We start from the raw sequence: 13,514 nt of genomic DNA on the forward strand, positions 1-13,514 counted from the left end.
CACCCAGGCCAGCAGCCTGTGTGGGAGCTTTGCTTGAGCCAGAGCTGATGGCTGCCCCCGAGCCGCTCTGTGGCTCTTCGAGGGCTGGAGGCACCGACTGGACCTCTCCAAGATGTGCCCCTGGAGGACTGGACCCCTTAGGATGTTCCTCTCTGGGATGCAGCCCCTCAGCCTCCACCCTTCATAGCTCCTCTGGGATGTACCCCACGAGGATAGGATCCCTCCAGGCTTAACTCTTTTTCAGGCTGCACCCCCTCCCAGTTGCACCTTTCTGAGACGTATCCCTCGAGGGGTGGACCCCTCCCTGATGTAGCCCGCTGGAATGCTCCATTCCATTCCCTGCACCCCTCTGAGCTGAACCCTCACTTTATGACCTCGGCTGCACCCTTCGGGGCTGCTGCCTCTAGGGATGCCCACCTTCCAGCTGTGCCCTTCCAAGCTGTAACCCTGAGGGGTGCATCCCTTCGGGCTGCATCCCTAGAGATCCTAGTGCTGGAAGAAGCAAAAACGGATGGGAGGGGGGGTCTCTGGCCCTTGTCGCCCCACCATCCTTGGAGGTGGAGGCAGCGGGAGACAGAGCCGTGAGGAAGATCCCGCTGCAGACAAGATGATGAAGAGGCCCAGACTAGCTTGGCCGGGGTAGGGAATGCGCAGCCTGGCCGAGACTCTTCCGACAGGCCTTGGCATGAGGAGCTCGGGAGGGGCCGGGGAAGGCGGAGGGGGGCGGCCCCACAGGAGAAACGTCGGGAGGAGTGGGGGAGGCGGGAGGGCTCTCTCCTGAGAGCCTGGGGAAAGCTTGGGGGCGAGAGGAGGCGGGGGTCGAAGGAGGAGTGAGGAAAAGAGAAGAATGAAGGGGGGGTGTTGGAAGTCGGGTGCAAAGGAAGCGAGAGGGAGCGGGAGAGACAAAGGGGGAAGCGGCAGCTGCCCTCCGGTCCCGGCGCTGACCCGGCGGCGAGGACGCGGAAGAGAGTCCAGAGCCGCCCCAGGAAGCAGCGGGGCCGGCCGCATCTCCCCCCTCCGTCACCCTCCCGCCGGCCGCGGGGAGACCTCAGCCCCGACTCGGGCCGGGGGATAAAGGTTCCCCGCTGGCGTGCGGCGAACCGTCGGGGCGGCGGGCGTGGAGCGGGGCGGCACGAGTGGCGACAGGGGCTGTGTCCCCAGCAGCGCGGTGTTTCCGCGGACCCTGGCGGAGGGAGGAGGGGGGGATGTGGGATACACCCCTTTGGCAGGTGACAAGTTTTACTAAACTGATCGACCGAGATGCACGAGGAGACCGTGGGCGCGGGCTGAGATGGAGACGGTTCCCTTCCCGTTCCCCGCCCCGTCGTTTTTACAGACGCTTTTCTCAGTTAAATAAAGTTCCCCCCAAACACCTGCGCCCAGCGTCTCCAGCCCGATGCAGCAGTGCTGTGCGGTGTGTTGCGTGGCCCCGTGGGGTTGGGCAGGATGTCGACAGCCGCGTGGGGTCCCCGGGACGGGGACCTGCCCAGCGGGGGACGCTTGTCAGCGGTCGGGGAGCAGAGCACACCGCACCCAGGACGGGGGCCTCCGCGCTTTCTTTCTGCTATTTAGTTATTTAGTATTTTATTATTTATTTATTACTATTTATTTGCTGTCTGCTAGCAGCGGTTCTCTCTGGGCTGTCTGCACCTGGTGTATGCGATGGGTTTTCCGTGTTTCAGCATCCCCGTATCTCCCTGAACCCTTCTAGCCTCCTCATTTCGCCCACTGCTCGCATCCTAAATGCAGCTCACACCGTGCTGGGGTCGGCGAAGGCAGGGACGCGCTGCAGCTCCGCGCGTACCGCAGATGCATACGTATAGATATGTGCATGTTTGTAATCTGCTTTCTTCTTCTCTTTTCCTGTCCGATAGATGGGACAGGATCTCTCTGTCCGATAGATAGGGCAGGCGCGGAGAACCATGAGCCCTCGCACAAGACACAGTGACGCGGGACTCGGCCGCCCGGGGCCGGGCAGAGCCGCGGGGAATGGGATAACCGAGGGGCGACAGCTGCCCCGGCCTCCCCAGCACTCCGGGGAGCGCTGGGGAGCGGGGGAGGGAACCTGGGGGGGGGGGGTCGGGACGATTCCACCCCACATCCCAGCGCCGAGGGCCCCCCCGTCGGGCCCGGGCTCGGCTCCCGGCGGGAGCGGCTGAGCGGGGCCGGTCCCGAGGGGGCGGCCGGGGTAAGTGACAGCTCCGCGGCCAGCCCTGTCCGGGGGGGCGGCCTGGCAGCCACCCGGGCAAGAGGCACCCCTGCCTCCCCGGTGCACGGGCGGGGCCGGCCGGGCTTGTACCGTTGGGAGGCAATTTACTCATTTGCCCGGTGAAAAGAGAAAGCACGAGAAATTCAATTAAAGCGGCTCTGGCAAAAGGAGTTATTTGAGGCATGAATGTCTCCCCTAAAGCTGAAGCAATCATGTGGCATTAGACACTTCCGGAATCCTATAGCCAACTTGAAAAATCCCAGACCCCTTTTTTCCCTAATTTTTGCTCTGATCTGTAATTTTATCCACATTTGCACTAGTTTGAGCATTCTGGCTCTCCCATCTGAAAGCCTGCAATTACTATATAATTCTTCGCAATTTCACATGTCCTAATATGGACTGTAATTTTTGCGCAAGACAATTTCCTGCTATTTCAAGCATCAACATTGTCAAAGTTGTATGTACATAATAAATGGGAATATCAATGCATAGTTTTTAGCATAACATCTTGACTCCTCGATAATTATATCCGTTCGGAGCCTACGCAGAATTAGCCTGAATTGCATGGTAACTGCTGCTGCTTTAAAATTTTTAAAAATTACTCATAATTTTCCCAAAGATTACCAAGATCTCGAGTGCACAATGTCATCAGCGTAATGAAGAGTAAACATTTATGCTAATAATCTGCAATTTTTTTCATCAGCTATAAAGACAGAGGCTATATAGCAGAAAATTTCAGTCATATTCTGCAAGAGCAGAGCTGCAAAAAGGCTGCTGCGCTCAGAGGCATGTGCATCTCTGGGGGATCTCAATCCACATTTGCACTCTCAGGATATTATTATTGTGCTCGGCTTCATTTTTTTTTTCGCTTTCTTTCTCCCTCCCCTATCCTCTCCCTCTCTCACACACTCTCTCGCTCCTCTAACTTTCGTAGCAAAAAGCCGCGTTCGGTCCTTTGGTTTGTTGTAAAGCAAAGACTTGTGCCCAGAGCCTCAGGGACTGAGGCGGAAGGTAAGGGTGGCGACACAGGCTCCTTTCTCGCGGGGGTAGGTGAGTGCACGGGGCGCGACGTGGATGGATGCCCCGCGCGGGCCGCGAGAGGGGGGAAGCACCGGCGGCGGCTCCACCGGCCCAGTCTCCCTGCAAAACGTCCCGCCGGCGGCACCAGGGCGAGGAAGGGGAGCGGGGACGGCTTGCCGGGCGGCGGGGCTGCCGCGCAGAGCCGCGCCGGGGCATCCCGCGGGTCGTGCCGGGGCATCCCGCGGGCCGAGCCGGGGCATCCCGCGGGCAGAGCCGCGCCAGCCGCGGAGCCAGCGCGGGCAGAGCGGCGCGGGGGCGGCGCGGGGACACTCCCGCCCGGGGCCGCCGTGGTGCCGGGGGCTACGGCGCCGGGGAGCGCTCGTTTTCGGCGGTGGTTTTGTGGTGCGCGTTTGTCGGTTCCTTGCGGAGGGGTGCGTTACTGCCCGGTCCCCAGACGGGAGCCGGGAGGGGAAGGCGCCGACGCCCAGGGGACATGGCACTTTTGCAGGGGCATGAGAGCGGCGGTGGCGGCGAGAGCGGGGCAGGTGGGCGGCGGCGGGAAGAGCGGAGAGACCGGCGGCTGGGATTTCTTATCCCCCTCTGTCAAACGAAGGGAGCAAATTCGGAATGCAAACGGGTTCTGATATTTGATTTTTTTTCTAGTTTCAGGGGCCGCTCTGTGCTCTGCAATTAGATTGACACATGTACAACATCCCCAGCCATTGAAAGGGGTTCGCAGGGACACTCCAAGGGGATTTTTTTTTCCTTTTTCTTTTTGGGTGGAAGATATTAAAGAGGTATCTGTTGTTTGGCAATTTTGCTAAGTCTGTCTTCATTACTTCAACATTGTGCATTTGCTAATTTGGAAGCCCCTTCCTATTGACAGCTCTGCTCCATACACCTGCAAGCAATTTGCAGAGCTCCAATATAGGAGAATTGCAGAGATGGCAGCTCGCACCTATTTTATTTTTTTTTTCTTCGCTTTTCTCAATGCACAGCAAATTTGGCTTTCAGTGCGTTATCTCTTTTGTTAATGCAAAAAGATTCCCTGGGCGAAAAAATTGCTCATAATTACCAGAGAGATGGGGAAACTGCATTAGAATAAATAAACCTGAAATTACTGTAATTATGTTGTGTTTGATGGGCTCGGCTTGTAATCAAGAAGAGAATACAGTGAAATGATGCTGACCCTCTTGGGTTTGCAGCTGTACGCGCACTTTGGGGTCTTTTTTTGCAGAAAAGAGTCATTTTGATCATCATTAAGCTGTGTGTAACCTATTTCAGAAGTGTTTGAAAATGAGGGGCACTTTTTTTTTTCCCCAACAAGGAAAAAATATATCCCAAAATTACATTTTGCCATTTACAGACTCATCCATAAGGTTGTGTTTGCCGGGTGACAATTGGTAAAGGTATAATATTCGAAGTCAGGACTTAATCATTGTAATGAGGTATTGTTTCAATATAAGCACCTTTGGATTATTCATAGTTTAATTAATATCCTCATTATGAAAATCTTCGAATCAGATATTTGATGAACTACTTGTCAGCAACAAGGCAGAATTAATTAGGCCTGTATTGAGATTAACATTTTCAAATGTACAATTATAATAGCCTCTAACTCAAGACCGCCTCGCTGAGAGAAAACTAATAATTTCTCTATTTAAACTGTTAGCAAGACGTTATTGAATTAGGAGAAGCTAATATATCTTTAAAACGCTCCGAGCTGCTTGACCACCACGTTCCTGTCCGGTTAAAGGCATTTGTGGTCTCCGGCTGAGCCGCCGCGGGAACTGCGCGGATCCTGCGGCGCTGCGGGGACGCGGAGCCTTCCGATTCCGCTCGGGGCTTCGAGCCGATCGGGTCCGGGCTCGGGCCGTGGCACCGCGGGAAATGCAAAGATGGGGAGCGTTTTCCAGGTCGGATCCAACACCCCGCGGGCCACGGCGCCGCGTGTGCGCGCCAGGGCGGGTGCTGCGCTGCCGCGCATCGGCTGCGCTCCGGCCCAGCGCAGTGGGGAGTGGGTGCGTCTTTCGGGGTGGGTGAGCATCGCCCGCGGGGCTGCACGGCCGATCCGCCGCGGAACCTGTGCGCAGAGACGCGCACGGCCAGCCGGCCCAGCCCGGCCGCTCCCGGTCCCCTCCGCTCTGCAGCGCTTTGCTGACCACAGCAGCGGCCCGGGCTGAGCCCGGCGCGGGGTGAGCGCGGCGACAGCGGCACGGCCTCGCCGCCGACGGCATAGGCAGCTGGCTCGGCTGTCGGGACGGGAGGCCGAGGCTGTCCCGACCTGTCCGCATCCCTCTCCCGTCCCAGGAACTGTTCCCGGATCCCCCTCGGCCCGGAGTGATCCCCCGGCTGAGGGTCCCGCAGCTCATCACGGCGGCCGCCGCCGCCTAACTCAGTCTGGTAGGGCGCAAGGGGACACGCTGCCCTGTCCGGGGCGCGTCGACCCCCTTACTCTGTGTCGCCTCCCGGTTACGGCCACCGCAGTCCCGCCGCGGAGCGCGGAGCCTGGCCCAGGCCCCGCTCCCGGCTGCGCTACGAGACAAGGGAGCACGAGTGTCTCTTTTTCCAAACCATAATTTTACTGTCTCAAAGAAACTTTATAACTTATGTACAAAGATTTGTGTGGGTTTTTTCCATTTCCTCCCCCAGATACAAAGCAATAAGTTAACATTCTCAATATAAAACTAAACTTTGACATATAGAACACTAAACACAGCCGAGCTCAGTTTATCACATCTTCCGACTTTCACAAGTAAAATGTCAAGATCTCAGTACACAAAGCATCATGTTTTACAGCCACACGAAACAGAACAGAAATAATAATTAAAAAAGGCTAAATTTGTGCAACATGTTTACAGAACAATAATAATAATAATAATAATAATAATAATAAAGAATAAAATATGTACAGCGAGTAGCTCCTGCACGTCGGTTTGTGCATTTCGACTTTGGGCCGGCTTTGGGCGGGGAGGCCGCGCTGGGACTGTGCGGGTGCGCTTGCCCACCCTCCCGGCGGGTCCCCCCCGTCGCCGCCGCCCTCGGGGCTCTCGTTCCGTCCTCCGCGCCTTGCTTCACCTCAGCAAAGCGCTCGGCAGCTGCTGCGATTCCACTTCAGAGTACCAAATAATGTGCATTTATTTCCTTTGTTAAATACGCGAGAAATGCAAATCATTCAGACCAAACCTCTCCACACCAGCGAAGTATAAAAGTTATTGTCAAAGTTAAAATCGCATCCTTCCCTCGTGGTGATTTATTCGAGGAGGGGCGGGGGGAACGGGACGACGGACCGTCTGTGGTTTCGTTTAAATTGTGCGTCCGAGCAGTGCACTCAGCAAGCTGAGTTTGTTTCTAGCACTCTCATAGTGGTAATTTAAATCAATAAATAAAACCCCTGTCTTCCCCTTTTAACAACAACAAAAAATATACAGATGGATAGTGAAAGGTACAGAAAATGTCGAGGGAAGGAAGCTCTGGTAAATTGTACAGCTTCCTTCCCCCTTGCAATTGAAGAGACCGTCAGATCGGGGTAGTAAATAAATGACCTACATTTCAACAGACACAGACAGACAGACAGGACAGAGGAGAGGGCTTTCCCCCCCCCCAACATCTTTTTCTGATTGTCCCACAAAGCCGCGGCCGGCGCTCGCTCTGCTCCCAGGCTGTTGTGCGGTGCTCGGGGCCGCTCCGTCAGCTGTCAGCGGTGGGAACCGGCCCGCATCACATCTGTGCTCTCCTGCACCGAGCTACCGTGCAGCGTCCTAATGGCTGGATGGGCAAGAGACCTCCTGTTTGTTTGTTTGCTTGGGTTTCTTTTGTATTTTTTTTCCTCTCTCTCTCTTCCCCCCTCTCTTAGATTTTTTTCCCCTTTCCTTTTATTTTACTTAATTTTTTTTCCGTGATAATTTTATTTCTTTTGGGACGGATAGTGCTTGCATTAGGGGAAAAAGTATTTATAATCACATCAGTTGCGGCTGCTGCATAGCTTCTTGGTGGGCCGAAGGATACCACGACGTGTAGCTGGGGATATAGGTGCCCGGGGTCCCCGACGAGGCCTTACCGGAGGCGGAGGTGGTATTCCACACTGGGGGCACGGGTGGCGAGCTGCCCGAGAGAGCCCTGCCGTTGGTCAAGGCGCTGCTCTCCAGGGTGGCCCCTCCTTGCTTCATCAGCTTCTTGAATTTGGAACGCTTGTTCTGAAACCAAATCTTCACCTGCGAACGGGAATGGGGCAGGGCTCAGCATCCCTCGGTATGGTCCAGCATTGCCCCATCCCTCTGGGATCCGACGGATCCCCGCAACCAGCGGCCCCCCAGCTTCTCTCCCTTATTCCCCCCGTGGCTGATGTGTTATTTTGTGATGGCAAACCACCCAATAAGACACCCTCGCCAACCCCAGCGGGCCCCGCGGGGGCCTCCGCGTACCGGGTGCGCCTCCGCGGCGGGACAGGCGTCGCGCCGGGCCCCGTTGCCCGCGGTTGTGACCCGTCTGCATTACGCGTGGGGTCTCCCACGCCGGCTGTGGGGACAGGGAGGGGACACGGGAGAAGGCCCGGCTTAGTCGGCGCTGTACCTGGGTCTGGGTGAGTCCCAGAGATGCTGCGAGCTCGGCTCTTTCAGGGAGAGCCAGGTACTGAGTCTGCTGGAACCTCCTGTTCAAAGCCTGTAGCTGCAAACTGGAGTAAATAGTCCTGGGTTTGCGGATTTTTTTCCCTTTCCCATTAAAGCGAACTTCCCCTCCTTCTACCACAGTGCTTTTCTCCGATTCGGCCCCTATGAACAACAAACGATGCAGAATAAATAATAATAATAGCAGCAATAGCAATAATAGCAGTAACAGTAATAGCAGCAGCAGCAACAATAACAGCAACAACATCAACAATAACAATAATGAGAAGGAAGAAAAGTGAAGCTCGAGTAACGCTAACAAAGGCTCCAGGCGATTATGGCAGCCCAGGCTTCTTCCCAGAGAAAGTTTGCTATTTTTACAGGCTGCAGTTTAGGTTTAATTACCCTTAATTGCATACATTGTTTATAGCACTACGCAATAAATAATTACGAAGACTAATACGTGCACATCTGGGTTGGTTTCTTTTCCAGCCAGGCATTGTGTACTCTGTGTATTGGTCCCCTGTGATCCTCAGCTTCTCTTGACTAATATTTTGTAATTTAATTTATTTTTTTCCCCCACAGATTTTTTTTTTTTTTAATACAAGCACCCTTCCTCCCTCCTTGCTTTCCCTCCCCCCTTCCCCTCTCCCCAAAGCCGAGTGCACCTACCTGTCTCCTCTAACCGGGTCTGAGTCAGGCTGGAGCTGTTGGGGTAGGACTGCACTGAACTGATGTAGGGGTTGGTCGAGTGGCTGCTGACCGAGTTCACATAGGGGTAGCCCAGCGGTCGGGAGAAGGACGAAGCTGTGCTGTACGAGCTGTCAGGCTGAGAGTGGCCCGCGGAGTGTAAACAGTGCATGGAATAGTGTCCGTGGGACATGGGAGAAGGAGACATTTGCTGGCTGGGCGGCCCAAACTCCATAAAGACAGCCTTCCCTGAGACGGGGCTATTTAGACTCTCTGGCATGGTGGTCATGGTCATTTCTTGTCGCTTGGTCTGTGTGTGTGTTCTCTCTTCAGCTTGCCTTTTTGGGGTCTGTTGTGTTTCTCAGGACAGGAAAGAACCCAATTTAAGCGGAACAGGGTTTTTCACTTTCCATTCATAAGAAAATGGAGTTTGTCTCTTTGAAAAGTCTAAGCATGATGCTGTAGATCTACACAAACTCGCCTAAAAGCTTTGACTCAGCCAAGTCTATGAATATTCATGAGACGGCGGAGCTGATTGGTCCGCCGTCTTGCATAATCGCTTTGGATTGGTCCCTGGCGCTCGGGGCTCGGCCGGACCGCGGTGAGCGCGGAGCGCGGGTCTGGCGGCGCGTCCCCGAGCGCGGCCGCCCGACGGCACCGAGCCCCGCGCCCGCCCGGACCCGGGCAACGAGCCGCCAGGGACCCGCTCCATCGCCGGCCGCCCGCTCCCGGCCGCCCGCTCCCGAGGGCGCCGGTCCGGAGCTCGGCGGAAGGCAGCGCAAGCCCCTCCGCCCTTCCCCGCCCCTCGCCGCGCAGGCGGCGCGGAGGGGCAGCGGCCGCGCTCCGCCGGCGCCGCCGGGCTGCGGGGGTTCCGCCGCTCCTGCCCCTCTCCGGCGGGACCCGCGGACAAAGCGAGCGGCCCCCGCCCGCCCGGCCGGACACGCTCCGCGGGCGCTCAGGAGCTTCTCGGCCCCGGCCCGCGGGTCCCAGCGCCGCCCGCGCCGCCGGATCGCGCCGCCCGGCTCCCGTCGTTATTGTTTTAAAGGGAAAAAAACCAATCTAACCAAACAAAATCGCCGTAAAAGGGGCCAACGGCGCGTTTGAGCTTAAAATGAAAACTTCCGCACGCGTGAGAGGTAAATGAGGTGGGACTTGGGAGATCCTCCCCAGAAAGCCCACGATGAATCCCAAATTACTTTGCTAGATAATTAGAAAGTGTTGATAATTATTTCTTTCATAATTCTGCGGTGTGACTGTAACAGGAAAATGATCTTGTGAAAGTTCACACGTGCAGATGTATTAGTTACTGATTCATTTGATTAAATGCTAGTCTCAAGTGCTCTGATCCACAGCTGAAGGCGGCCCCATTAGCATAACACTGATGTTTAATTTTCATACGCATAATTAGCCATATATTTAACACTAATAGCAACATGCAGCCTTCCAGCATTAAACAGCCTGGGATTTGATCTGGCCTGGGCTGAACTTTCCCGGTTACACCTAGGCTGTCTAGGGTGCGCAGTTATCACGGCACCACATCTATGTAATCAAGCACATTTTGGCAAAGGGAGAAGACCAATAAAAGTGAACATTCAAAACAAATCGCGGCGTTGATGTCGTTAGAGGTATTAGCGCCGGCAGCGGGGCTGGGGCACCCCCAGCAGCGCCCGCACGGTGTTCAGACTCCTCCGGGCAGCGACGCTCCGTGAAGCAGTCGGCTCCTGACTGTGCAAAGCTGGCACAACCGAGCCCCTCTGTTCCTGACTTCTTTTTCCCCCCTTTCATTAGCGGCTCTGTCGGTTTTAATTGCTCGTCTCCTAATGCCTCTCTTACTTCCTCTTTCCCTCCATTTTTTTATTTAATGTTTTATTTTTTTGCTTTGCTCGCGATACGCAAAGTTCATTCTCACAAACTCTCCGAGGCTTGGCGCGAAACGGGCAATGGCGGTGTGTCCCAACACACACGGTGTCCCCTGGCAGCCGGCTCTGCCCCCCAGCCATGTAAGTGACGCCCCGAGGCGGTTTTGGGCGCTTGCCCGAGGAGGGGACAGGGCGCCCGGGCAGCTCCGGCACCTTCGGCGGCCTCAGCCCGACGGCTCCAGGGAGGGGAGGCTGCTCCGTGTCCGCAGGGTCTGCCGTCACCTCCTCCGGCCGGCCGGGCGCAGGCAGTCCCGAGGCGAACCACAGTCCCGCCGGCCCCGCCAAAACCGCGCGGACCGGTCGGTGGGGCTCTGCTCACACCCATGCTCCGGAGCGGGGCCGCTGCCCCTCCGCGCATCGCCGGCCTCGGGCAGCGCGGCTTCAGCGGGCGCGGAGGGGCCGCGGGACGCCCTGACCCGCGATTGCCACATCGGGGCTCTCACCGTGCTGGCCCGGCAAGACTTCCTGCGCGACGGGTCTGTGCGACGCGCTGGCTGTCCCCACACAGCCGACACATCTCTTTAGTCTCGTTCATAATTAGGATTACAAACGTGTGCCATCAATGCTTCCGCCTGGCCGCCACCGCTCTGCAGCCGACGGTAAAACCTGCAGTCCCCCCAGAGTTACCTGAGGGACTCTGGGGTGAACAGCGATTACCAGGAGCTGCCAGCAGTCCCCTTAAGCTGGGCTGAAGGAGGTTCCCCCTCCCGGCTGCCCCGTTCCCGTCTCACCCCACGCCGCGGTAAGCGCAGGACAGGAGGCAGAGGGGCAGACGATGGTGAGAAGCTTGGCATCTGTGATGCCATCCAGGTGCTCCGGGCTTGGCCAAAATCCACGGGAGGCGTCCCTGGAGTGCCTCTGGGATGCGCGGGGCACAAGCTGCCCCCAGTGCCCCGCGGAGGGGGAAACGCTACCGAACGTAAGCGAACAAAATACATCCCCCTCCGGGCAGTGCCGAGGGTCGCTTGTGCTGTTTAATCTGTGTGTTTGTAAACTTGGCTGCATCGTTTGTTTTGCAGGTTTTATGGCCTTTCATGCTCCTCTTGGGGAGGACAACGCTGAGCGGCTGCCCTGCAGCGTTAGCTGTGTTCAGGGAGGGGGGTCCCCCCTTTTTGAAAAGGTGCTGTTAGAAACTATTAGAGCTGAGAGCTCACTGTACTTGAGTGAAAGCAAACAGGCATGTAAAGCTGTAAGAAAGAGGCTTACTTCTGCCCGGGACCACTGAGGGAGCCGGTGCTGAGCTGCCCTGGTTGCCTGAATGTGCTGAGGCCAGCCCTCAGCACAGGACCGCATCCCCCTGCAATGGGGAGCAAATTATTTGTACCAAACCGCACTGCTGCTGCCTTGGGCTTGGGAAACTTCTGGAAGTCATTTATCTCCAAACACTATCCTGCATTTCATAGGACCAGGTCCTGCTCTCATAGCCTCCAAGTTCCAATGCCAGACCCATCTGGCCTGACAGGGTGGTCAGCAACTGCCTAAATTGCAAATCAAACCCTGCACCCCCCGCAGGCCCAGGACAGGACCACAGAGAGCATGGGGTCGAGAGAGACCCGCATCTCCTCTGTTTCCATAAAACGCTTAAACTGCAGAGTGCCTTTCCCTTAACTAACGTGGGCACCGCAGAGCAGTGATTACCCCAAACCAGCTAATTCTTCAAGCAGGGCAATTATTGATCCCCAGAGAGGTGTGCTTCGCATCTCATTTTTAATCATTTTTTTGTGCTGTGTAAAAAGAGGCAAGAAGGGGGGGATTGCTGCTGGGAAGGATGCGGGGAAGAGGCTGCTGCCTCCGCCTGACACCCTCATGAAACTTCTTTCCATCCTAGTAGAAGTTACAGCCTGGGAAACAGCACTGTGCTAATCGCAGTGAAGACAAATTGCCTCCACAGCTCAGCTATAAAGGGAAAATACTATGTTTCTCTGTCCTCTCAGCTGCACAAAGACTGTGTCATCTGATACCTGTTTGTCCCACATAGGATTTGGAAGAGAGAGGACCCGCTCTCTGTCCTTCACTCCAAATAACCCAAACCTTTGCACTTGCAGACTGTGCATGGCTGCTGCAAGGGTCACAAACAAGCCAAGGGACTTTTATTAAATACTCACCAGGTAACACACAGAAAGAACTATGTCCAGAGCTGACCCCTCAAGCTGCTTTTTCTGTCCCCTGCAGTGACTCACACAGCACCCATACCCCAGAGAAATTACAGAAACCTCTTCTCTGTCCTGAGTGAAACTGGAAATCCCAGAAGTACAGCAAGTCCCTCCGCTCCTTGCTCCGTCTTTAGGTTTCTTCCACCAGTCTAGTGAGGATTTCTGCTCCTTCTGAGGTAATCACAATGGTATGTTCAAATTGTGCTGATCTGAAATGCACATTTAGCAGTTATTACGGGGCAAACGCATCCACCACGCATGAAAACTCATCCGTTTGGGTTTTTTTGTCTGTCAGTGATGAGTTCCATGGCTTAGGAAATAACAAAAAATAAAATCAGGCACCTTTTATTGTCTATAGAAATTGCCGTCCATTTATCCTTCAGAATCTTAAATTCGGGGGATCCTTCCATTATTATTGGCTCTGCAGCAAGAAAAACAAAATGTATTCTAAAGTTAGTTGCACTCCTGCGTGGATTGTGAAACAAGCAAGAAAGGAGGGGGGATGTCCCAGCAGGTAGCTCCCCATCCACACAGGTCCCGTCCTCCCTAGGCCGGGGAGGCCACACTGAAATGTGAACTAAAAAGGAAGATGAAATATCAAGGTAGGAAGTTGCCCATTCCCTTTTGTAAAAGCAGGGAATTTTAATCAAGCTTTAATTAAGACCCCGTGGATAATAACCAAAGCACCAACCACATTTATAAACAGCAGATAGTTTTAAATATTTGAATTTTTTAAACAGGCTTAAAATGTTCATTAAATCAGCAAAACAACAATTTTCTTATTTCCCTCTAATTGCCGTGCCATTTAGCCACACAGTGAGAAAGAGGGTTTTTCCCCCAGCAGCTTTCCACGATTGGAAGTGAGCACCATCAGTCTGCGGGGCGAGGCTCCGGCTGGTTACCGCCGCCGCAGTCC

General features: G+C 55.1%; 2 protein-coding genes across 2 annotated transcripts in view; both read right to left on the minus strand.

Moving 5' to 3' along the window:
- Positions 1-5,792: 5,792 nt before the first annotated feature.
- Positions 5,793-9,011, minus strand: DLX1 (distal-less homeobox 1). Its single transcript, XM_017834043.1, has 3 exons — positions 8,509-9,011; positions 7,802-8,001; positions 5,793-7,443 (listed from the first exon to the last, which is right to left on the minus strand). The coding sequence occupies exons 1-3, from the start codon at positions 8,819-8,821 to the stop codon at positions 7,189-7,191; spliced, it is 768 nt and encodes a 255-aa protein (XP_017689532.1). The 5' UTR covers positions 8,822-9,011; the 3' UTR covers positions 5,793-7,188.
- Positions 9,012-12,612: 3,601 nt separating this feature from the next.
- METAP1D (methionyl aminopeptidase type 1D (mitochondrial)) overlaps positions 12,613-13,514 on the minus strand; it is a 45,300-nt gene continuing 44,398 nt past the window's right edge. Inside the window, exons 9-10 of the mRNA XM_017839063.1 lie at positions 12,941-13,019; positions 12,613-12,807 (exon numbers count right to left, since the gene is read on the minus strand). Of these exons, the coding sequence (XP_017694552.1) occupies positions 12,729-12,807; positions 12,941-13,019 (158 nt within the window). The 3' untranslated portion in view covers positions 12,613-12,728. The remainder of the gene's footprint in view (positions 12,808-12,940; positions 13,020-13,514) is intronic.

This window comes from Lepidothrix coronata, unplaced genomic scaffold, assembly GCF_001604755.1.
Source record: "Lepidothrix coronata isolate B3197 unplaced genomic scaffold, Lepidothrix_coronata-1.0 Scaffold7, whole genome shotgun sequence".
Taxonomy (NCBI): Eukaryota; Metazoa; Chordata; class Aves; order Passeriformes; family Pipridae; genus Lepidothrix; species Lepidothrix coronata.